Source organism: Maniola jurtina, chromosome 14 (assembly GCF_905333055.1).
Source record: "Maniola jurtina chromosome 14, ilManJurt1.1, whole genome shotgun sequence".
Taxonomy (NCBI): Eukaryota; Metazoa; Arthropoda; class Insecta; order Lepidoptera; family Nymphalidae; genus Maniola; species Maniola jurtina.
This window is the reverse complement of record NC_060042.1, coordinates 1,927,508-1,952,110: the sequence shown is the minus strand read 5'-3', so window position 1 is coordinate 1,952,110 and position 24,603 is coordinate 1,927,508. Positions and strand designations below refer to the sequence as shown.

General features: G+C 37.5%; 7 protein-coding genes across 7 annotated transcripts; 4 read left to right on the top strand and 3 right to left on the bottom strand.

Moving 5' to 3' along the window:
* Positions 1–96: 96 nt before the first annotated feature.
* On the bottom strand, positions 97–1,601 carry LOC123871686 (N-acylneuraminate cytidylyltransferase A). The gene is made up of 4 exons (XM_045915595.1): positions 1,412–1,601; positions 1,099–1,301; positions 763–976; positions 97–268 (listed from the first exon to the last, which is right to left on the bottom strand). The coding sequence occupies exons 1-4, from the start codon at positions 1,441–1,443 to the stop codon at positions 97–99; spliced, it is 621 nt and encodes a 206-aa protein (XP_045771551.1). The 5' UTR covers positions 1,444–1,601.
* A 427-nt stretch (positions 1,602–2,028) lies between these two features.
* Positions 2,029–4,154, top strand: LOC123871610 (ATP-dependent DNA helicase Q1-like). The gene has a single exon (XM_045915519.1). It carries the CDS (start codon positions 2,093–2,095, stop codon positions 3,998–4,000), a length of 1,908 nt encoding a protein of 635 aa, XP_045771475.1. The 5' UTR covers positions 2,029–2,092; the 3' UTR covers positions 4,001–4,154.
* Positions 4,155–4,732: 578 nt separating this feature from the next.
* LOC123871618 (UPF0193 protein EVG1 homolog) lies at positions 4,733–7,460 on the bottom strand. The gene is made up of 5 exons (XM_045915530.1): positions 7,170–7,460; positions 6,594–6,786; positions 5,675–5,835; positions 5,080–5,292; positions 4,733–4,943 (listed from the first exon to the last, which is right to left on the bottom strand). Exons 1-5 carry the CDS (start codon positions 7,291–7,293, stop codon positions 4,798–4,800), a joined length of 837 nt encoding a protein of 278 aa, XP_045771486.1. The 5' UTR covers positions 7,294–7,460; the 3' UTR covers positions 4,733–4,797.
* A 381-nt stretch (positions 7,461–7,841) lies between these two features.
* On the top strand, positions 7,842–11,128 carry LOC123871624. Its single transcript, XM_045915539.1, has 5 exons — positions 7,842–7,857; positions 8,081–8,217; positions 9,209–9,411; positions 9,744–10,006; positions 10,972–11,128. The coding sequence occupies exons 2-5, from the start codon at positions 8,118–8,120 to the stop codon at positions 11,027–11,029; spliced, it is 624 nt and encodes a 207-aa protein (XP_045771495.1). The 5' UTR covers positions 7,842–7,857; positions 8,081–8,117; the 3' UTR covers positions 11,030–11,128.
* A 180-nt stretch (positions 11,129–11,308) lies between these two features.
* On the top strand, positions 11,309–12,559 carry LOC123871627. Its single transcript, XM_045915542.1, has 2 exons — positions 11,309–11,441; positions 12,099–12,559. The coding sequence occupies exons 1-2, from the start codon at positions 11,416–11,418 to the stop codon at positions 12,481–12,483; spliced, it is 411 nt and encodes a 136-aa protein (XP_045771498.1). The 5' UTR covers positions 11,309–11,415; the 3' UTR covers positions 12,484–12,559.
* Positions 12,560–13,455: 896 nt separating this feature from the next.
* LOC123871626 (histone H3.3A) lies at positions 13,456–14,682 on the bottom strand. Its single transcript, XM_045915541.1, has 3 exons — positions 14,513–14,682; positions 14,088–14,375; positions 13,456–13,997 (listed from the first exon to the last, which is right to left on the bottom strand). Exons 2-3 carry the CDS (start codon positions 14,367–14,369, stop codon positions 13,869–13,871), a joined length of 411 nt encoding a protein of 136 aa, XP_045771497.1. The 5' UTR covers positions 14,370–14,375; positions 14,513–14,682; the 3' UTR covers positions 13,456–13,868.
* A 539-nt stretch (positions 14,683–15,221) lies between these two features.
* Positions 15,222–19,839, top strand: LOC123871613 (RING finger protein unkempt). Its single transcript, XM_045915521.1, has 5 exons — positions 15,222–15,593; positions 15,697–15,906; positions 16,886–17,169; positions 18,305–18,405; positions 18,582–19,839. Exons 1-5 carry the CDS (start codon positions 15,535–15,537, stop codon positions 19,701–19,703), a joined length of 1,776 nt encoding a protein of 591 aa, XP_045771477.1. The 5' UTR covers positions 15,222–15,534; the 3' UTR covers positions 19,704–19,839.
* The last annotated feature ends 4,764 nt before the right edge of the window (positions 19,840–24,603 follow it).

The following is a 24,603-nucleotide window of genomic DNA, read 5'->3' as shown; positions in this document are numbered from 1 at the left end:
GTAAAGTAACTAATTTTATTTAAGTATTTTTATTTTGGAAAAAATAAAACTTATGTGTTAATAATTTTATTTCTTTTGATTTGTTCTGAAAAAGCCTTACTTGTTGTTTTGTAAATATCCCTTCTTTATAAGTTCATTTCGACAAATGTAAAACGCCCCAGTTTCTAAAAGTTCACCAAACCAATCTTGCCTTCTTGGTCGGTTATTATATTCAAAATTTACAGGATAAATACCCAATTTATTATAATTCCATCGAAGTTTGTAGCTTCTGAAATAAATTACAACTATTTCACAAATAACTACGTACGAACGAAATAATATGTACGAAGTAGTAGTTGTTGTTGTTGTTGTTTATTTTAGTGGCTTTTTGTTGTGCCACATAGCACAATTCACTTCGCCAAAGACGCGTTGTTTGGAGAAAACACAAAGGAGGCTGAACAGTTTATTTACATCCAATTTCTGGACAATCCCAGTCCGATTTGTGGTTACTGGACTAACTAGATGGGTTATGATGTTAATAAAAGTATATTCCTACGCAAAGATAAATTATTATTAATCAGGTTGTTGGTTTCAGGTAAAAAGAGCTCTGGATGACACTGGAGGGCTCACGGTTCGTTTATATTGCGAGAGTAATGAAAGAAACCAAACGTGTAGCAGAAAATCACCCACTGTGCAGGTTCATGTCAGAGCTACTTTTTAAAATGCCAAAGGCATCGATGGCCAAAGGTAATAAGATTGTATGCAATCGCAAGTAACACTTACCTCGTTACTGAAAAAATGCAGTCAAATGAATTAGGATTATCTAGTTTCTGTATGGACAAGGTAAGATGTTTAGCTTTGACGAATGGTGAAGTAGCTTGAAGAAGAATTAAAATATCAATGTCTGCTCTTGTGTTGATATATTCTGATACTCCCCACATTGAAGGAGCCCAATCGGTAGATGTAGCATGACTGCGTTTAAATACCCTGGCATTATCTATTGATAAAAATAGTTCTATCAATAACGACTCATGCAAAATAACTTAATCGGATTAGATAGGTAACATTAATAATAATTATATAGTAACTAGGTATTAAACTAAAGGTGAAACTACTCACATTTTAATGCTTCTAGCGCTATTAAAGGATGGTCTGTAGACACAATAATATCTTCAAAACCAGCTGCGCGTGCAGTTAAAATGGACCTAGCGAGCAAACTTATACCGCCTACTATGCTAAGATTCTTTAATCTTATCCCTTTCGAACCTCCTCTAGCGAGAATAAGAACTGATGTGTTTTGCGCATTTGAAACTTGGTAAAGACTAAAATAAAAAAAATAAAAACACAAAGTACCAAATATAATTCAATAGATCTTAGTTACATATTCAATTCAGTAACATTAATTAAAATATAATATTATGTTAATACATACAGCAAAAACATCACAACACTCCTCATCCACATTGTATGGGTAAACAAAAAATACAGGCGTCCTCATTCGATCGAGGGTCAAGAAAATTGACGCTAATGAATTGTTTCCGTATTAACTACATAACGAAAGTTGTGTACCTACCTACCTACTAAGAATATAACATGCACAGGATAAGATAAAGTGTTTGTCTACTGCTGTTATACCTACAATAAGACGGACCACGATGTCTCAGTGGTAGGCACTATGCGGAAGCCGTGGGTTTGAATTCATCTTTAATTCGAGGCAAGTGCACCATGCTATTTATTTTTGCTTCTGTACTGTACTGGTGTATGAGGCTGGCTGCAAGCACCTGACGTGGTATTTTTATTTTTAATAATTATGGCTTTATAATCTTTAACTGATTAAGTTAGACTCGTGAAAACTTGGAAGGATTATACTATCTCTATGCGTGAAAATTAAATTATTCAGTGAGTCAGATAATATCTAAAGGATCAATAACACCATAGACAAAAATATTGTACTTTTGAGTTTTGACAGTTAACAGCTGTGGAACTATACATCACGTTGACGGTTGACATGAAACAAGAAAAAACAGCTGTGCGGTGCCAAAGAGTAAATGTATTGCGGTGCACAGAGGCGAATTATATACCTACTGATTTTTTATATTATTATCAAATAATTATGAAAACAATTGAAGATTTAGAAAAAGAAATAAAAGGCGTTGATAAAGAGCTTATAAAAGTAGACGCCGAGTTGGCCAAATGGAAAAATCTACAGAGGCAATTACACGAGAAGAAAGTTTCGCTGAAAAAATCTATAAACAAGTTGAAATCTGAATCTTTAGCCAGTGTCGACTGGGGAGGGAATACTTATGAATGGTCAGAAGACGTTAAGAGGACTCTTAAGGATATTTTCAAGATCGATTCATTCAGACCAAAGCAGTTAAGTGCGATTAATTCGACGTTAAGTGGACAACATGCGTTAGTGGTTATGCCGACAGGTGCCGGCAAAAGTCTCTGTTACCAGCTCCCAGCACTTGTCAAACCAGGCATTACTCTTGTCATATCTCCTCTGGTATCACTTATGGAGGATCAGGTAAGGTCTTTGACCAACAAGAACATTCCAGCAATGCTAATGACTAGTACTAGCTCCAAAGACGACACTGCTGCCGCATTGAATGCACTAAAAGACAAAAATACACAAATAAAGCTTTTATACGTCACACCAGAACGCCTAGCTAAAAGTAAACGCTTTATGGCCAACCTACAGAAGTGTCATGCTGATGGTAGATTACAGAGAATCGCTATTGACGAAGTCCATTGTTGTTCACAATGGGGCCACGACTTTAGACCAGACTACAAATACCTAGGTATATTGTCTAATATGTTCTCCAATGTTCCGATTCTCGGTTTAACTGCGACAGCCACAGCACATGTTTTGACTGATGTACAAAAAATACTCAACATCTCTGGATGTTTGGTTATCAAGTCTACATTTAATAGACCTAATTTATATTACAAGATATTAGAAAAGCCTACATCCCAAGATGACTGTTTAACTATACTTGAAAAATTGCTGAAGCATAGATACAAAGGAGAGAGTGGTATAATTTATACTAACAGTATTAAAGACTCGGAAGATCTTGCAGAAGGGTTAAGAAAGAGAGGGCTCAAAGTTGGATGTTACCATGCAAATATGGAATCTGAAACAAGATCAAAGGTCCATTTGAAATGGCATCAAAAATACTATCAAGCAATTGTTGCTACTGTTGCATTTGGTATGGGTATTGATAAGCCAGATGTTAGGTTTGTTATTCATCACACAATTAGTAAATCCATGGAGAATTACTATCAAGAGAGTGGGAGAGCTGGAAGAGATAGCCGCAGGGCGGAATGTGTAACTTTATACAGAATGCAAGATATATTCAAAGTGAGCTCAATGGTTTTCTCCTCGGTCGGGAGACTAGATCATTTGTATGGAATGGTCAAGTATTGTTTAAATGGAACTTTTTGTAGGCGGCAACTAATAGCAGAGCACTTTGATGAAGATTGGGGTGATGCTGACTGTAACAAAATGTGTGATGTGTGTTCAAATATGAACACTTCAAGTAGAGAAATAAGTTTAGAACTACATTGTAAGACTATATCAAGCATTATTGACAATGCTGACAAACAAGATACAAAATTAACAGCTCAAAAGCTGCTTGATGCTTGGTTCTTAAAAGGTCCTGTTGTTTTAAGGCATAAAGGTAAAGAACCCAACTTTTCTAGAGCTATAGGTGAAGATGTGATTGCTTTTTTGTTGGTTCAAGGGTACTTAATAGAAGATTTTCATTATACTGCATATTCCACAATATCCTACATTAGGAAAGGTCCAAATATGGAAGCAATTGAGGATGAAAATTTTGTTTTAAAAATGCCTGTAAGAAAGTTTACAGAATTCCATTTAGATAGACCAGCACCAACTGAAGATGAATTAGTTGTAAATGGCAAAAGTGAGGTAGGTAAACAATCTAAAAAAAGAAAGTCCAGTTCTGAGCAAAAACCAAAAAAATCCAAGACAATTGTTATTGATGATGAGGATGATTAAACTAGCTATAATTAAGTTAGCGTCATCCTTACATTTATGAATACAAGGTATTCACATAATGTATGGGGGAATCTTCAGCATAATTCATGTTGAAGATTATTATCATTGACTTCAATGCTTGAATTTGTACCTAATAAATAGTTATTTAAATTGTTCTGATATTTTATTCCATAAATGATGTAAATTTTTCGTTACTTCAGAAAGCTGCAAAAAAAAATTTTTTTTAAGCACTCTCTCACTTTATGTAGGTGCCTAGTGCGCACTAGAGGGGTAATTCTGAAAAAAGTCTCTGTTCTGTGAAGCTGTGTAAAATTAGTACGACTCTGACCATCAAGTTATACATTTTGGTTCAGACTGGAGCTGTCTTTCACAGTCCAGTGAAAGGCAGCTCCAGTCTCCATTGTCGCGTCCTAATTCGTACCACCGAATCACACTATCACACTAATATTATAAAGGCGAAAGTTTGTGTGTATGTGTGTGTATGTTTGTTACTCCTTCACGCAAAAACTACTGGACGGATTGGGCTGAAATTTAGAATGGAGATAGATTATACCCTGGATCAGCACATATGCTACTTTTTATCCCGGAAAATCAAAGAGTTCCATGGGATTTTTAAAAAACCTACATCCACGCGAACGAAGTCACGGGCATCAGCTAATAGATAGACAAATCGCCCACTGCTCAGGCCCAAGCTAAAGTTCTTTTGGCTTGTCGACAAAGAAAACAAACATCTACTAAAAAACCAATTTATTAAATTATTTATTTCCAAATTTTATTATGCTAGGTACCTAAGTAGTTCAAACTCGACGTCTCGGTGAATATTGCAACGGCGATAGTTTCTCATATGCCGCCACATTCTCTTCCTCTTTTCTGTGTTTTGTTGCGCTTCTCTTTTTATTCGACTTTCGGTCTTTTCGGGAACCTTGACTTTCCTTTGAATGTGCTGAAAATTGAAATAGAACAAATTATTTATACTTACCAAATTTTTGATGATAGAGGTATAAAAACTAAATAACAAAAAATAGAATTGCTAGGTACTCGAATTCTGAGGCCGACCGTACTTAATAAAAAAAACTTACTGGACTTGACACTCTTATCAGAGTGGTCACTCCGTCCGCTGAACCCAGAAGCAATAGACCTAGCGGACGAGCATTGGCTGTCCACACCCAAAGCGTCCAAACCCCTCAGTCGCTCCGCAATCTGGTCCTTTATGAGCTCTCGATGCGGGCCCGCGTGGCCCAGCTCTTCCATCTCTGCCAGCCACTCCGCACGCTCCCGAATTTGTGTGACCACTGGAATCCAGAAAACCTACTAGAGCAGGTACCTACTTCCCGTTGACCTAGAATTATGAGCAATGTCTTAAAGCACAAGTAAAGGGGAAATTCTGGAAACTTTGAATTTGTAGTTACATCACAAATAAAAGTTATTTCTTCTACGATGGTACGGAACTTTTTTCTAAACCTGAGCTACTCGAACAGAGGATTTTTTAATTTTTAGGGTTCCGTACCTCAAAAGGAAAAAGGAACCCTTATAGGATCACTTCATTGTCTGTCTGTCTGTCTGTCCGTCCAGCCGTCCTGGAACATGTACTTCCCGTTAACCTAGAATCATGAAATTTGGCAGTTAGGTGGTTTTTTTCAAAACCTCAAGTCGCGAGCAAAAAGACAAACTTACATTCGTTCCACTGTTCTTTCTTGGTCGGTAATTTTGGTCCAGGCTTTGTTAAGGGTTTTGGGACATTCGGTGGGTTTTGTCCAGTGTCTCCGTAAGTCATGCTGTTGGCCAGTCGCTCTTTCAACTTCTCCCTGTCTTCGCCAAGTTTTGGCGGACGATAGCTGAAAAACAAATTTTACTATGCCCATTTTTGAAACTTTTCCCAGGCATTTTCATATCTATATGAAGATAGGTATCCGAACCAGTGGTAAATTACTTTGACAATTCAAAAGCACTTGTAAAAGTCTACTTGAATAAAAATCTATTCTATTCTATTATATCAAAATTAGGTAGTATGACATTGTAAGACATCCGGTGTAAGCTAGAAAAAGAAAAGATTCCGACGAATTGAGAACCTCCTCCTTTTTTGGAAGTCGGTTAAAAACGAATTGCAGCCCGCAAAAATTATTGTGCGGCATGAGAAATGACCTGTCTAATGCTTAGTAGATATTTACTATAATATCTACTCCGTCCACGGAGAGAAGTTAGTATAGAGCTCTCTGTCCCATTCAAATGACAAAAACAAAATCCTCATTTTGAGTTGCCAATCTATCACAAACATGTTTTAAAAAAAAACTTCGAAAACATAGTTTCGTGTGTGATTAGTTGGTGGCTTGTCTTTGTCATTTGTATATCCCATACAAATGACAAAGACAAGCCACCAGCAACAGAGAGAGCCTTAATAGTGCGCGACAAGTTGAGATGGCAACCGGGGTAGGGACGCCCCGCAAACCCGTTGCAGGTGAACGCCTGTGCCGTGCGAGTATGCGGGGCGTCTACTCGCTTCATATCCCGATTGCCATCTCAACCTGTCGCGTACTATACATACATATTAACTTCTCTCCGTGGATAGAGATTTACTAGATCAAGCAAAACATACTGATTGACGTCAAGTGCTTCAGACTCCCGTATAGCAGACAGCGAGCGGCGCCGAGAAGTGTGGGGACGAACTATAGGCACTTGCGGTGCTTTGGTACTTTGTTTCACTACAGTTTCTCTGCTGGATTCCTCGCGCAGTTGCCACGCTGCTTTGCGACGCTGAGCGATGGTTAACTTGGATTCTTCTTGTAAGACTGTTAAAGAGTAGAGCAGTGCTGACATCCTTGGCGCAATGGTAAGCGCTGTGGTCTTATGAAGAGACCGGAAACTCTTCTTATTCTGGGAGACCCGTGCTCAGTAGTGAGCCAGCAATGGGTTGATCATGATGATGATGATAAAGTTCACATTAGCCACGACACGAAAGCACGGCGTCGCGATCGTTTCGTCGTTTTAATGGCTAAGGTTTGGAATTTGGATATTTACGATCCACGCATCTTTAATCAAGAGTGAATAGGCGTCTTCTAGGTAAGTGCGTCCCATCTTAGGCCACTTCATCACTTTCCATCAGGTGTGATTATGGTCCAGCGTGTGCCTAAAATGAAGTCAAAAAAACACTTCACAAGAGCTCTATACGTACCTTTAAGAAATTCCTGTTGGGCTGAAGAGCGTTCCACCAATCTAGAATGAAATATTCCCCCATGGGGCACGCTCTTGCTGGGCCAAGTAATATTGATGAATCCTTTGGCGTCAGGTGTCTCCATTGTGTATCTAGATTAATACCATTTTAAAACTCGATGTATGTTTTACTGCTCGTTCTCCGCAATAAAAATAAAGAAAGCTAGGAAAAAAACTCAAATTATTTGTTTTCAAATTACCCGGGCAACGTTATTGAATCAACAAGGGCATAGATTCATAGAGATATTAATTTTAAAAAAAATTGTTGAACTCGATGGTTTCAACATGCATGGCCGCGAATCTCGGGGATGATCTACACTCTCGGAAAGTTAGCGCACCTTACTGTTTCTGAAATATGAATCCTGCAGATTGGTTTTTCTTAAATAAATCATTGATTTGATATAATAGGTAGTTTAAATATTGGTACATTCACAACTCACACATTATTCACACACTTGCCAAGCCATGATAAATTTCCAACGTGTGGATGTAGCATGAACTCGATAATAATATTGTCTATGACTTTTCTAGAAGGCAAACTCGATGGAGGATTTCCTTTTATCGCGGGCTCATGGCGGGCTCCGACGGCTGACCGGAAGCAAAAAACATGACTTTGAGAAAAGGCGGCAAATAACTGGATGCGAGGAAAAGTTAGATTTTAATTTCTTTTAATTCCTGCTATTAAGAATTCAATTCAAAGTATAAGATAATAATAAAATTTGTGCTAATAAGAAGTTTTGAAGAAGGAAAAGAAGAGAACTATTTTAGAAAAGAAAAACAAAAGAGTAGGATTTTTCAACCTTTTGAGACTACAATACAATTTTTGTCACACTAAGTACTTACCGATTTTGCAAGTAAAAATTTTATATTTAGTAAATCACCGCACCACCGCTACAGCACCGCTAAGAAAATGGAAAATCCTGTCAATAGTTCTACCCCAATTACAACCCTCGAAAAGGTTAAACTCCAGGAACAAGAGAAAGAAGCTAAACTTAAAGAAAAACGAGAACGTAAGTAGGTGATTTTAGTTAAACTTTTGACTTTCTAGGGTTTCAAAGTGCCCATGTAAGAGCTTACGAACTGCAACTTTCACAACCACAGATAAGGCTTTTCTTTCCCTGATCAGTGACCGTAACTATACCCATATACCTACCAATCTATTAACGATGACAATTTAATATTTTATAGGTACCTAATTTATTTTTGTTTCTCCAGGTTTTACTTGAAAATATCTTTGAAATGCGTTTTTATAGATATTAGACAGATGGCGACGGAGGCTTAGTAATAGTCTCGTTGGCACTCTTCCTGTATGGAACCTTCAAAACCTGCCAAGTGCGAGTCGGACTCGCGCACCGAGGGTTCCGTACTCGGGTATTTTTGACATTTTGCTCGATAAATCAAAAACTATTATGCATAAAAATAAATAAAAATCTGTTTTAGAATATACAAGTAAAGCCCTTTCATATGATACCCCACTTGGTATAGTTATCTTACTTAGAAAATTTAAACATATTTTAATTGTTTATGACGTATAAAAAAAACTACTGACTAGATCTCGTTCAAACCAATTTTCGGTGGAAGTTTGGATGGTAATGTACATTTTACCACTGTGGAAGAGTCTCTCGCGCAAACTATTCAGTTTAGAAAAAAATGATATTAGAAACCTCAATATCATTTTTGAAGACCTATCCATACATACCCCACACGTATGGGTTTGATGAAAAAAATATTTTGAGTTTCAGTTCTAAGTATGGGGACATTGTTTTTTTTCTATTTTTGTGTGAAAATCTTAATGCGGTTCACAGAATACATCTACTTACCAAGTTTCAACAGTATAGGTCTTATAGTTTCGGAGAAAAGTGGCTGTGACACGGACGGACAGACAGACAGACATGACTAATCTATAAGTGTTCCGTTTTTTGCCATTTGGCTACGGAACCCTAAAAATGGCACCCCGTTAGCAGGGTTGCATGCATTTTTTGTTTTATTTTATTTTTATAGAGGAAAACACCATATCATTTCTGAGCAAAGCAATTCGTGACGCTACAACACAGGCTGAAAAATCCGAAAAGGTGCAAGAAAATTTAGTTAAGAGTACAGACTCGCTTCATGAACAGAAAGTGTTGGCGGAATGCCGTCGGGACACGTTGTTGGCACAGCTCAGCTCGTTCCAAAAAAAATTGAAAGAGTTGCGAGCTAAATCCGTAAGTTGTGTACCTACTTTAATAGGACTAGAGTCCAACAAAAGTACTGCAAAAGCGTGGCAAATTCAAAAAATATCAGTACTTATTGTACCAACCCAAAATTAGTATAACAGACCTGGAATTGGAATGGAATTTGTTGGTTTTGTCCATGTCGCAAGGGAACAACGGATTGTGTAAATTTCTAATAATAAAATTAATATTTAAACGGACTTTAGCATCTAAAGTCGTTTATTGTAGTTTCAGCTAAAAATTATCCATTTTGTAAAAAAAAACCCCTAATAATATTACAAAGACTACCTAACATTTTATTTGTCAATTATTCCGTGGTTCAGGAAGAAGAAATTTCCAAGGTTTGGGAAATGCGTTCGTCTTTTTGCAAAGAAATCCACTCGGTTTCTGATGCGTGCGATGTTTGGACTCTACTAACGAAGCCGGTTGGCGCGGAGCCTGCGTCTCGGAGCGTGCCGAAAGAGGTCCAGATGCCTAGTCAAGAGAGTGAGAAAAGATTGCAGGCCGCTATTGAAAGGCGCATAAAGGTATTGGCAGAGCGAGATCGCTTGTCTACAGAACCTGAAAATGGAGAAGAATTTATGAGGTAGGTACCTATAGTCAAAGTCAAATTAAATTCAAAATAGGGTAACTATTAGTTACATCGTACACTTTGATTGTCAATTGTTGGGCTTATAACATGATGGTGATAACTTAAAACTTAAGCTACAAGGGTACCTACCAAACGCGCTCAAGTCTGAAAAGAGCCTACAACAAACTCAGCTAGATATAAAGATTAATATCACAACAAGTGGCGAAAGCCTACCTACCGAACATACTCGTAGTTACCTAACTAACTAATCGAAGTAGTGAACAGTTGTTTCGTATTTCATCCATAACTAGTCCATACTAATATTATAAATGCGAAAGTGTGTCTGTCTGTCTGTCTGTCTGCTACGTTTTCACGGCTCAACCGCTGAACCGATTTGTATGTTTGGTACCGAAGTATCTTGCGTCCCTGTAATCGAAATAGGCAACTTTTTATCCCGGAAAATCAAACAGTTCCCACGGGATCTATAGAAATCTAAATCCACGCGGACGAAGTCGCGGGCATCCTCTAGTTACTATAATATTATAAATGCGAAAGTGTGTTTGTCTGTCTGTCTGCTACCTTTTCACGGCCCAACCGTTACACCGATTCTGACGAAATTTGGTATAGGGCTAGCTTATATCCCGGGGACGGACATGGGCTACTTTTTATCCCGGAAAATCAAACAGTTCCCGCGGGATTTCTAAAGACCCATCCGCTTAGCCGATTTAGTACCTACCGAGGTAGCTTGCGTCCCTGTAATTGACATTGGCAACTTTTTATCCCGGAAAATCAAACAGTTCTCACAGGATCTTTAAAAACCTAAATCCATGCGGACGAAGTCGCGGGCATCCTCTAGTTATACATATATTTAGGATTCGCTCTAGTTATACATATATTTAGGAGTGGTAAGGTACCGCCCTCCTGGGCGGTACCTTACCACTAACTACAACATAAAAACATTTCAAACTTTCTCTTTACAGAATAAGGAATGCCTTACATTATTCCTTGGACAAAATAGCTGAAGAACTTAATAAATAACAATAATTATTCACTAATTATACAGCTACGAGGTACCTACTCCTGATATTATACAGTTGATATGATAGCGCTAAAATTATCCTTCCTTTTTTAAATAGATTTAAGTATAGTTAGTTAGTATCCACCATGAGAGAGAATGAGACAATATACATCCTACTCTATGGAATGAGATGAGAACCTTAAATAAATGAGAACTCAAAAATTCTATGGCCAGTGCATATGTGTGACAAAATGATATTGTTTTTATCTTTGATCTATCAATAGTCTGTGCCTCTTTATTACGTAAACTGTCTATGTCAAATTTTGACAGCTATGAGATGGTGTAAATAATTTGATTTTCGTTATTCCTACATTTTGGATAAAACTTTGACCTAAACCTAAACAAAATGAATAGAAATGTTATAATTTTAAGGTATGATTCAGTGCTTTTATTCTAAACTTATTGCAACATATTTCACAATTTAAATTACAGGTTATGATGTTCTATAATAATATTGTTTTGGCCACTAAGAATTTGTCTTTTATTTGCATAAATAAAATGATAAAGAACACATATAGTTAACAAATGATTCTTACACAGAAAAACCACTTGCTAGTTGTATTTTATCACCCCATAATTAATTCATGGACACTTATTTCATGTCATCAATCTGAGGTTATTTAATTTGGCTTAATTCTCAAGGGAACTTCGATTTTCCAGAATAAAAAGATGCCTATATCAGGCAAGCTATCTTTTTGACAAATAGATGATGCCCACAACTACGTCCATGTGAAATTAGGTTCTTAAAAATCCTGTGGGAACTCTGAATTTCTTGGACAATAAGTACTCCTGTCTGTCCCAGCACCTAAGCTAACTCTGTACATTGTATACACATCAAAATTGGTTTAATGGATGGGCTGTGAAAAGCTAGCAGATAGACCCACTTTTTCATTTATAATATTAATATTAACATGGATAAAATAATTATCTCACCTGCATATTTTTTACTTTAAAGATGTCTCAATATAAATGCAATGTATAATTACTATACTTGTTATATGTATAATCTTAAAATAACTTATTTTTCAGAAATTTGATCAAACCTAACAGATTTCATCAGCCCTACTGTACAGAGATTAAAGAAAATGAACCAATAAAATTCTCCACAAGCAATGCAGCAAAACGGAGTCTCCCTTCAGTATTTAGAAATAAAAAAGCTGATAGTATGCCTTGGTACCAACCATACAGCGTTGTAGGCAGCGTTGCTGTCTTTTTATTTTACTTCTGTGTGCTGCGGGAAGAAAATGATGTTGATAAGGAGTTTACAAAAACATTGTACGAAAGGGTCAAAGGTTTAGAAAAGGAACAATTGCTAATCAGTTACAAGTTTAACAAAGAAAATGGCTTAAGTGTTGCAGATATTGAGAAGAGACTAAAAGAAATAGAAATAGAAGAGGCAAAACTTGCAGCATAGTTTAAGATAAATGTTGATTTAGTAGGTTTAATATAATTTATTGCTTAAAAGAATATATAAAAAAAAATTACATAATTTGAACTGCTTTTATTTCTTCTGAGTACAGAACAAAGAGGCCCTCTGCAAAGTCCACTCTGAGTTCTGACTATAGATAACAGTGAGTTCTGACTATAGATAACAGAAACATGGGACTACAATATATACATATACCTACTTGTATAGTGCATTTTTACCAATATGTGAGTGCAGGACTGCTTCAGGGTTCTCTGTGCAAACACTGGAGACCCAAGATTGTTTCTCACCATAAATCATTTTTGTTTTTAGCAATCAATCAATCAATCGGCCTGTTTGTGTCCACTGATGGACATAGGCTTCCCAAGAGCGCGCCACCATACATGATCCTCCACCTTCCGCATCCACCTGAGGATCTCTCTGAGCTAGGAAATCCATAGAACCAGTGACCGACATAGCTTAACGAATTAGCCAGCTGAAGTGGCATTGGGCAGGCCACGTCTGCTGCAGAACTGATGACCTCCGACTCGCTGGACTGACAACCTTAAGAGGATAGTGGGGAGTGGGTGGATGCGGAAAGAGGATTGTTTTTAGCAATAATACTGGAAAATATCATTAAACATCCAGAAATTGGACTGGTGCTATACTAACTAGATAATTATTGTAAATAGATAAAAGGTGCAGGGTGCCATTTTTTTAGGTTATGCAGCAGTGGGATGGGGGTTCGATCCAGAGCACCTACCTTTCGAAGTTTAAATACAAGCTGCTCGTGAGGAAACCTGCATGCCTTAGAGTTCTCCATAATGTTCTCAAAAGGGTATGAAGTCTACTATTTCTCACTTGGTCAGCATGGACTATGGCTACTAGGGAACCTATGACTGATAGATTTCACTTTTCAACTCACACTTTCCAAAATTATTGATTTTAGTGACAGGGAAGTTAAGATAAAATACAGACAAGTGTAGTTATTCTAAAATTATATTTATTAACACCAAATCATATCATTACATTACACATAGTGCATCAACTATTCTTACTTGAAACATGGGCTTCATTCAAATGTGGTTAAAAATATTGCCTAATACACTACCTAGACACACCACGACTTACAAACGAGATTTAAGTATACTGTTGTACAAGACGTGTCACTAACAATTTGTTTTTGACAAAGTTTGAGATCTTGCACACACAACATAGTTTAACCACATAACTTACAGAATAAGAATATATAAAAAAATTCAGTTCTGATACCACCTTACACTAATGATTAATTATAAGACGTTAATGAATTAAACGCGAGACGAACAGAAGAGATAGAATTTGTCTATTCGGATTACAAATAATTTATGATTAAAGTTACAACTAAAGCTAATTTAAGCGCGTTCTCCACGGATTCGTCTTGCCAGCTGGATGTCTTTAGGCATGATGGTTACACGCTTGGCATGGATGGCACACAAGTTGGTGTCTTCAAACAGGCCCACGAGGTAAGCCTCACTTGCTTCCTGGAATGAGAAATAACATTGATTCAGTAACTATATCATTCTCACTCACATCATTGGGATGAAAAAACAATGATGACGTAATAATCTCACCTGCAGAGCGCCAATAGCGGCAGACTGGAACCGAAGGTCGGTCTTGAAATCTTGAGCAATTTCTCTCACCAGGCGCTGGAATGGCAGCTTACGGATGAGCAACTCGGTGGACTTCTGGTAACGACGAATTTCTCTGAGCGCCACTGTACCAGGACGATAACGATGGGGCTTCTTTACGCCACCAGTGCTTGGCGCCGATTTTCGCGCTGCTTTTGTGGCCAACTGCTTACGGGGAGCTTTTCCTCCCGTGGATTTACGCGCGGTCTGCTTGGTACGTGCCATTGTTTACTGAAACACCAAAAAGAAAGTAAGAATTCGCTTGTGCATAAACAATGTTGCGACAGTTTGTTGGCATTGGTAATTAAAAATTGTTAGCTTGGACTGAAAACGCAGGTTTCACTTTAAATACTAATCAAAATACTTACCTTGGATAGAGGTTTAGCGAAATTACACAGTTCTTATTAAAAAGTTCGAGGGGAATGTTATTTATTTAAAAATTAAACAGAGAGCTAACAACAAAGATCATATGCTCGAGCTCACTATACACTTCAAGATGGCGCCGAGAGAATGGCGGGCGAACAGCGACGCTATTTTTTGATAACTGGATTGGTTAACCCCGATTCGATTTGAAACATAGCATTGGTGGAAATGTAGCGCTTATGATTGGTCACAGAAACTATGACATGACAGGCTTCTGCTATTGGATGACTGATAATTCAGTGTTGCAACAACTTTCTTATTTTATAGATAAATAAAATTAAAAAAAATATATATTTCTTTTGAAAAGTTTTTATCGTGAAGTTTAGAAAATAAAATCCACTCAGAAATCCTTCAGAAATCCTCCTTGGTAGATTAACCGAGCCAGAGGAACTATACCGAGTTCAATCAATCGATTTTAGAAGATTGTTTTGTTCGGTATTGTTTTTAGAATCAGTTTTATTCTAAAAAAAAATATCAAATTATCTAAAAGCAATACATTTTGCGCTAAGCACATGCTTTAATTATTTCATATTCTTATTTCATATCTGAAATTTTAAAAAACCTTGAGGGCTTTTCGTTCATTATTTTTCTCTCTATGAAGAAGACAAGACGACCTATTTTTCGTTTCATTTTGTGTGAAGCATGACGCATTTGTGTGAATGAAACAAATAGAAAACACTACGTGACACATCTGTCATTTAATGATTGTTTTGACTTTTTGAACATTTTTGTTTTTGTGTTTGCCAATTGCCTGGAAAGTTGGACTATGAGATAAGCTTTCTTTTTAAGTTCAAGGTCTTAAATTCTAAAATGTGCTGTGATTTCGAAGCTATTTTACCAATTTTATGACCTCTATTTACATTTTTAATGACAATATTTAGTATCACGTGACCCTATATTGAATTTTAATTGGCCATCGGTGAGCGTGCCCTGCGCGACGCGAGAGGCGCAATAATAGTTCACAAAAATGCCGTCGGAATCTAAGCCTTTGTTGACAGCCCAAACAGAAAAACCAAATCATTATAAGTAATTATACTTTACGAGCCTAGTTTTTGTGAAAAGTGATAGTGCAGTTTGTGTAGATTCCCGTGGTGTACAATTCATTAAGTCCGGTGACTTCATTTTGCAGATATCTGAAGGAATTCCGAGTAGAGCAGTGCCCGTCGTTCCTACAACACAAATGTACACAACATAGGCCTTTCACATGTTTTCATTGGCATTTTAATAATCAAAGAAGACGAAGGCCCGTCCGGAAGAGGGATGGCACGTTTAACTATAGCGCGGATAACTATTGTACCAAATATAACGAGACATCGGGAATATGCGAAGATGGGGACGAGTGAGTAGTCTACGAAACTTTTGTTAGGTACACTGTACTCTGTGCTACAAACTTCGTCACGTATTTTCCTGACAAGAAACTATCATTTAAAGTTACTAAAACAAGCAAAAGCAGTATTAATATAATCATAGAGATATTTACTAACAAGAAAATCCGACCGGAAGAGAAAGTCTGTACAAATGTTATGGTATACATGTCAGTAAGGTACTCTGCATTTCATCCACATAACATCTTTATAGGTTCCATTGTTCTCACTATGCTTTTCATGAAAATAGTTTAAAATAGTATTGTTGAGATTATGTTGAAGACTTGAAGTTAAACAGGCCTGCTGATAATGATATTCCAATAAGGTGTACAAACTTCACACAGAAATAACCTTTAAAACGATATTATTATTTGAGGAAGCCAAGTTTCTATTTATTTGGTTAGTAGTTCTAATGTAAGAGTCAATTTATACTAAACAATAGTTTTAGTAGCTTTATTTTCACAATATTTGGTAATGATAATTACCTACTTTTCAATAACTACTCTACACTGAAGTTGAAGAATATATTTCATGCTGAGACTTAATTGCTTTCAAAATACAATGTGACTAATTCTGTTGTACAAAATCTCTAAACTAAACAATTCTAATCTGGTGGGAGGCCTCGGCTGTGGCTAGTTACTACCCTGCATTTCTATTCCTGTATGATGTTAATGTTAACTGATAATAAAACTCTCATACCACTTAGTTAGCTTACTACAATCTTGTACTACATAATCACTTATTCTATGTAAGCACCAGGTTTGATTTCAGGGGCTAAACTTGTAATCCAATAAAAAGTAATTGACAGGCCTAAATCTACTACTATCCTTTTCCGCAGGGCACAGTATGAAGGGTTTTTAGCTTAATGCCTACTGTTGTAATTTAGGTTACAGATTTTGTACCACAGAATTAGCTACATTGCATTTTAAGTTATAATAAAAACTTATTCCTTAGGTGCCCTTACCTACATCGTACAGCAGGCGACACAGAACGACGATATCACCTCCGTTACTATAAAACTTGTATGTGTGTTCACGATACTGATGCTAGAGGGCTATGCACTAAGAACGGGGCTCACTGCGCCTTCGCGCACGGAGCCCCGGACCTGCGCCCTCCCGTGCTGGACATGAGGGAACTGCAGGCGCTGGACAACCCGGACGGCACTGATGGGGATGTGGCCGCACCAAATGCATTAGATAGGGAAAGGAATTTAATGAATGAAGACCCTAAGTGGCAAGGTTAGTCAAAAACCAATTTTCTAAACCAGCCAGCAAGTGATATTGCTCACTATGGTTTTCAAAAATCCTGTGGGAAATATTTGTGCTGCAAATTGCAAACACCAGTTTCAGTTTTTATCTAGTGCTTTGGTCTACACAGTTTGGTGTAAAAAGTTCACTTTCATTAAATATTTTTTAATTAAATAAATAAAATAAATAACCTATTATGTACCTTTGTTACATTTCGAGGGAATGAATTTAAACCTTAGTATGGATAGTACTGGGTGCTTAATAGATAATGGTTAAAACATCTGCCTTTCAGTCTTGAGATTGGGTGGGTTTTTTAACTGGTTTTACAGCTCTGCATTCTAGCTCTTTTGAGCCTCGGGATTGCGGTTCAATCTTCTTCAAGCGATGTGCGTTGTAAGCAATTAAATATCACTTGTTTTAACGGTAAAAGAAAACTTTGTGAGATTCTAATGCTGAGAGGAGACTGGTGATCAGTAGTGGGCCGGCGATGGGTTGATCACAATGATGATGATAATAGATACAACTGTGGATTGTGGGGTTATGATGGATTTGGAATGGAGATAGATGATAAATGGATTAACACAGGCTATTTTTCATCCCGTAAAAATCCATGGTTTATGTGGAAAATTTTTTATTGGACTAAAGGTGAAAAAGATTAAGAAATAAAAATACATAAAAATCTGTTTTAGAATGTACAGGTACATACAAAGCCCTTTCATATGATACCCCACTTGGTATAGTTATCTTACTTTGAAAATTAAAACACATTTTAATTTTTTTTTCTGTGATGTAACCACAAATTCACGGTTTTTCAGATTTATTCCTTTACTTGTGCTATATGATCTACCTACCTGCCAAATTTCATGATTCTAGGTCACCGGGAATTACCCTATGGGTTTTCTTGAAAGACAATGGACGGACAGACAGACAACAAAGTGATACTATAAGGGTTTCGTTTTTCCTTTTGAGGTACGGAACCCTAAAAATTTACTAGAATTAAGATTATTATAAACAGCTTTAAATATGTTATTATGAATATATTATTATTAAAGAAAATTAATTTGATAGTTTGTTTGAATGAGATGTTAATAGTAAAAAAATAAATGTTTTATTTCTTTATTTTCAGATACGAATTATGTATTATCATCATATAAAACTGAGCCCTGTAAAAGACCACCTAGGTTATGTAGACAAGGTTATGCCTGCCCTCAATATCACAATAGTAAAGTAAGTTAACATGCTGTGATTATGTTTATGATTCTTAGTGCAATGAGTTTCAAGTCTAATTTCATAATGATTATATCGGTTGGATCATTTACTATTGATATTATTGTTAGAAATATAACTAATTTTGTTTCTTTCATAAATGTTCTTTATTAGTAACTTGTGTTGTGATGGCGCAGGACAAGCGGCGCTCGCCGCGCAAGTACAAGTACCGCAGCACGCCGTGCCCCAACGTGAAGCACGGCGAGGAGTGGGGCGAGCCCTCCAACTGCGAGGCGGGCGACGGTTGCGGCTACTGCCACACGCGCACCGAGCAGCAGTTCCACCCCGAGATCTACAAGAGCACCAAGTGCAACGACGTGCAGCAGGCCGGCTACTGCCCGCGCGGCCTGTTCTGCGCCTTCGCGCACGTGGAGCCCGACCCCGAGCGCGAGCCCGAGCCGCTCGCCGAGCTGCTCGGCGCGCTGCCCGCCAACGGCTCGGGCGACGGCTCCGAGTGCGCGTCCACGTCGTCGGGCGGCTCCAGCGCCGGCAAGCCGCCCGCCGCCGCCTGGCCGCCGCGCGCGCCCTTCGACGCGGCCGTGCTGCACGAGGTGGTGGGCAACGCGCTGGACGACGCGCTGGACGACCCGCTGCACCTCGTGGCGGCGCTGGACCGCGAGCTGCGCGACGACGCGCCCGCCGCCTCCGCGCCCGTTAACATCCCCGCGCGCGCGCTGCGCCCCTTCAGCCCGCCGCCCGCCGGCTCGCCGCTGCCGCCGCTGTTCCGCTACGCGCAGCCCGGCAGCTTCGGCGGCGGCGGCTTCGACTTCGCGGCCTCGCCCGGTGGCAGCGGCGAGCTCGCGCGCCTGCGCGAGGAGGTGGCGGCGTCGCGCCTGGCGGCCGCGCGCTGGGACGAGCGCATCGCGCAGGCGCGCTCGGCGTGCGAGGCGTGGCAGCGCGAGTCGGACGAGGCGGCGCGCGCGGCCGCGCTGGCCGAGCGGCAGCGCGACGACGCGCTGGCGCACGCGCTGCAGCTCAAGCGCGAGCTGGACGCGGCGCGCGCACCCCGCCGCGAGCTGCGCGGGCTGCCGCTGGGCGCGCTCAAGGCGCTGCAGGCGGCGGCGCGCGCCGAGCTGGAGGAGATCGAAAAGGTGCTGTACCTGGAGACGGCCACCAAGTGCATGGTGTGCGAGGAGCAGCCGCGCAGCGTGACGCTGGCGCCCTGCAACCACTACGTGCTGTGCGACGCGTGCGCCGCCACGGCCAGCGAGTGCCCCTACTGCCAGGCCGCGCTGCCCGGCAAGCAGCACCACCACTAGCGCGCCCCGAGGTACACTCGTAACTACACCGTTGTTGTAAACTTGTTCCCCGTATGTCGGAAGGCCGAGCTCGCGAGATGAGACGAGCCCCCGACGATAGCTCTCTACCTGTTCTGGCGCATCTTTGCGAAACATCCCAAGCAACCAAATGAATATCTAAAAATTGTATTCCGAGCTACCTATGAAAACTAAATCTAATAAATATTTCCTTGATATTTTTATATACGGATATGTTGAAGTGTACGATGGTATGTAGGGCATATTTAACGTTAGTAAAAGAGCGTGACTTATTCCGGTGGAGAACGTGACGCGCAGGAGAAAGGATTTCAAGTTACTGCCACTGACGTTTCTATCTAATGTTAAGGGTCAGAGCGAACTGGATACATTGCTCTGATGCATCTGATAAAATTATTACGATAGAGACAATTTAAACAATCATTGGATATAAGTTCTAACGAATATTATTAGAATCTATTAATAAATGTTTAACTTTTTTCTACTCTATAGTATATTTTAACAATAGAATGGCAAATTATGTGTAACCGAAATGAATAAGAGGCGTTTATATACATTATCTTATTAGGTATAGCTTCAAAACCTTTTTAACGATGTTAATATTGTGGTGATGGAATGTTATATACACCAAAGCTACACAAGTAAATAATTGATGAAGGAGGCATGTCTAATACAGATAGATGCATACGTTTTTATATTTGTCTACTAAAATATAGGAAGTACTGAATATTTTTCATAAACAAATACATAAATTGTTATTATGTAGAGCATGATTACACTGTAGAATTGACATTTCATATCTAAATATGCTTTTGATGTTTAACAGGGCTCTCTCCGTCACTCGCTTCATACAATCGTAGTTCCAATTTTATTTGAATATTAAGCTACCAAAGTCCATGAAATTTTGCAGACATATTCTAGAAACTAATATCTGTGCCTGTGGAGTTTTAGATTTTTCTAAAAATATGTAGTTTTAAAATTACAGGGGCTCAAAGATTTGTATGTAAATTTTTAAGACCGCGTAACTTTGAAACCGAATATTTTAACGGAAATCTGGAAAACCACAGACATAGATATTAGTTTCTAGAATATGTCTGCAAAATTTCATGGACTTTGGTTGCTTAATATTCAAATGAAATTGGAACTACGTTTGTATGAAGCGAGTGACGGAGAGACCCCTCTTTATACATTTTATTTAGGATTGTGTACTAGTGGACTTCTTGCTTTTGGCTGATAAATGATACTAATATAGCGACTTATGAGATCTTATATTGAACAATAAACAGTTCTTTTGTTAGCATCTATCTATCTATAATATAGGTATCTTTGAAAAAAATTAGAGTGAATAGGTGTTCTTTTAGTAAGCATGCTCTATTAGAGATTTTGATGCGTCATCATTCATCACTTTCAGTCAAGAGCAGTCAAGTAAATCCTTACTCTATCAACTATGTTTCGTTTACTATAAACTAAAAACTCTCAAATTATACCAAAATAAGATTCCAATTTACAAGAAATCTTAAATGAATAAAACTTTATATGTTTTTAATTCTACTTCTTTATGGTAGAAATTAAATATTAAATAAACAATTGGCATTGAATAGGTACAGTTATAATTTGCTTAAAAAATAATTTAATCAATCAAAGTTTGCATTGAAAAATTATAATTTTAATAAAATAAGAAAATGATGATGAAAGAATTGAAGAATTAGGATTAGTGACCATTGACCTTGACATTTATGGAAATCAGTAGATATAGATTTATATTCAAAATGTTTGGCATGATCCTATAAGTTATACATATTATCATGATCAAATAGTTCTATAGACTGGTAATGAGTCACCATGTTTTTTTTTTTATTTCTTTAAATCTGGCTTTACTCTGATTAGCCAATGTCAAGTTTGTAGATAATTTCAAGTTATTGAATTTATACAAGTATGGACTCCGTCTGCGCCGGCGCCCGCCGACACACGCGCGGCGCCTCCCTAGAGCGCTTCCCAGTCAGTTCCACCACCAAAAAACACCAACTAACACAAAAACCAGCCACTCTTAACAAAAAAAAAAACACTCCAAACAAGCACAGCACGCGCGCCAGCAAACGTCATCACAGACGAAGTCCCAACCATGTTTTAAACCATTGCGTAATTTTACCCAAAGGTGCGTTAACGCGCCATTTGTCTATACTCTATGGTAAATGATGGCATTTAAGTATTCGCATCTTTTTCTTACTAATGTAATAAGAAAAGGACAGACGAACTTGTATTAATTTAAAACTGTTAGCCTCGTGACTTTAAGTGCCATTCTTGAGCAAAGCGTTTAAAGTTCAGTAGCACTAAAATTTTAAGTTGCTAGTTTAAAATTTATTTGCAGATAGGCACGATAAATTTAGTTTAGAGAAAGACATCACAATCGACGCCATTTAAGTAGTCAATACTCAAGCGAGCAATTATTAGCAAGTGTACGAATTGGACAACTTTCTTAAAGTGAAGTATGCGCTTTGCCTTCCTGGAGTTTTATATCTTTGATCATGATATAAGTATGAATAATTTATATTCTGTTGTATTTACTTGGAATAGTATTTAGATTTTTTGATGGAAAAATTGGCATACATAATTATTTCTTTAAAATAGATTTTTCTAGTAAATACTTGTCCCTCGGCCTGCGTGAAATTCAGGTGAATTCTAATTAAGTTCAAACTTTATTTTTCCGCGTATTTATATCATAATTATATTTAATTATATTTGGGAAATGGCTTGAGCAACTTCACTAATTTTTAATTAATATAAAAAAATCTGCTCAGTCAGTACTATATACATTTATGCAGTAGAAAAATTTGAACAATTAATTAAATATATAATATTTTCACCTTTGATTAATTCATATATTCGTTTGACTGTACCGTTATTCGAAGCTTAAATTAATATTATTTGAGATAGCATTATGATTCCCGCCTTTAGACATCTATCTTTCTCTATCATACTGCCGTCTCTTTCTAACCCCACCCCAGTTATCCCATACTGCTGTCTTGAAAAAATCATGTATACACCATAATTATTATTATTAACATAAAATGTGGTTATAAATGTTATATCATAAGAATAATCAAGCATTAACCGGAAGTTGTTGATTGTTACTTTTTTACATTTCTAAGTAATCATACTATATTAAATATATAAGAAGTAAACGTAGAAATACCCTTTGAACAGCACAATAGACTGGCTTGGAATAGGCTTTTAAGGACCAATACTTGATCAATGTTGCCTCACATTATTCTTATTCAACTTTGAAGATTTCTATCAAATTAAAAAACTGCGAGACATGAAAAGTTTGCTGTTTTAATAATAATACATATATTATAATTAACTAAAAAAATAAGTTTTCTTTTTGAAAGTGGATATTTTTATGGAGATTATTAACATTTTCGAAAATAACCCTATTTTTGACCTTGAATTTTTTACTGTCTTAACGCGAACGTGGGAATAAGTCTTTTTAATCACCTTTAAAAACGGGGGATTTCAATTTGAAGCATATTATTATTATTTTCTTTATGAACAAAAATTAAAATTGACGAATAATAGCTTTCATAGCTAAGCATTTAATCATTGATGTTCGTATAGAGCATTCAAAAAAATTTTTAAGAATCAAGTTACTATTTATGTTCTTTATTTTGTTACATTTTATTATACATAGCGCATTTTTAAGTTACATTCCTAATTAAATCTTAAGAGATTTAGTTCATTTTTCACTGTAGTAAGCACAGTTTAGTAATCAAACAGTTCTGGTAACGATTTTACTTTGTAACAACTCAACGGTCCTACTACGCGACTCATCAGTCCTACTCAAAACATTATGAATTAAAAAAACCGGCCAAGTGCGAGTCAGACTCGCGCAATGAGGGTTCCGTACTCGGATATTATTCCAATATTTTGCACGATAAATCGCAAACTATCATACATAAAAATAAATAAAAATCTGTTTTCGAATGTACAGGTAAAGCCCTTTCATTTGATACCCCACTTGGTATAGTTATCTTACTTTGAAAATTGAAACACGTTTTAATTTTTTTTTTAATGATGTAACCACAAATCCGCAGTTTTCAGATTTATTCCTGTACTTGTGCTACCTATCAGCCTTTCATGATTCTAGGTCAACGCGAAGTACCCTATAGGTTTCTTGACAGACACGACGGACAGACGGACAGACAGACAACGAAGTGATCCTATACGGGTTCCGTTTTTCCTTTTGAGGTACGGAACCCTAATAAATGATGATTTCGGTAAATTATCAAGGATTAGCTAAGGGTAAGGCATTTGCTTAAGATCGGATTAGGTCCGATGTAGTGCGTGAAGAGCCTTAAGGGTAATTTTCAAGAAATTTTCGCTTAGAAAGTAGTTTTTTAGACCACAGAACAACGCATATAGAAATGTTAGAAAAATTCCAACATGAGAGCGGCAGTTCTTTAATCAACGGCGTTGTTGAACTGTACAATTGCTAAACTGTGGTAGATGAATATGAGAAGGGCTGCATTTTTAGTTAAATATAAATAAATAAATTGACAGAATAATAAAATTATTTTATTTATTTATTTACTTTGAGCGTATCCATTATTTTTGAGGTTCAACATGATTTTTTGACAGCTTACCTTTTTAGTGGTTGTTATATTATTTGGAAATTGCAACTAAAGATGCAACTGAAGCCAGATTTAATTTAGTTCTTAACAAATCCCTCGCGCAATAAGTACATTGATTTCTAAAATATTTAAGTCAACAACAAGTCTAAAATATTTACAACCCATAGAGTGATAAGTGAAAAGGGCTCTAAAATAAAGACAAATTACATATAAAACTAAAATAACGTTCTGTGTTTTTAAAGAGCAGGCTTTGTGAA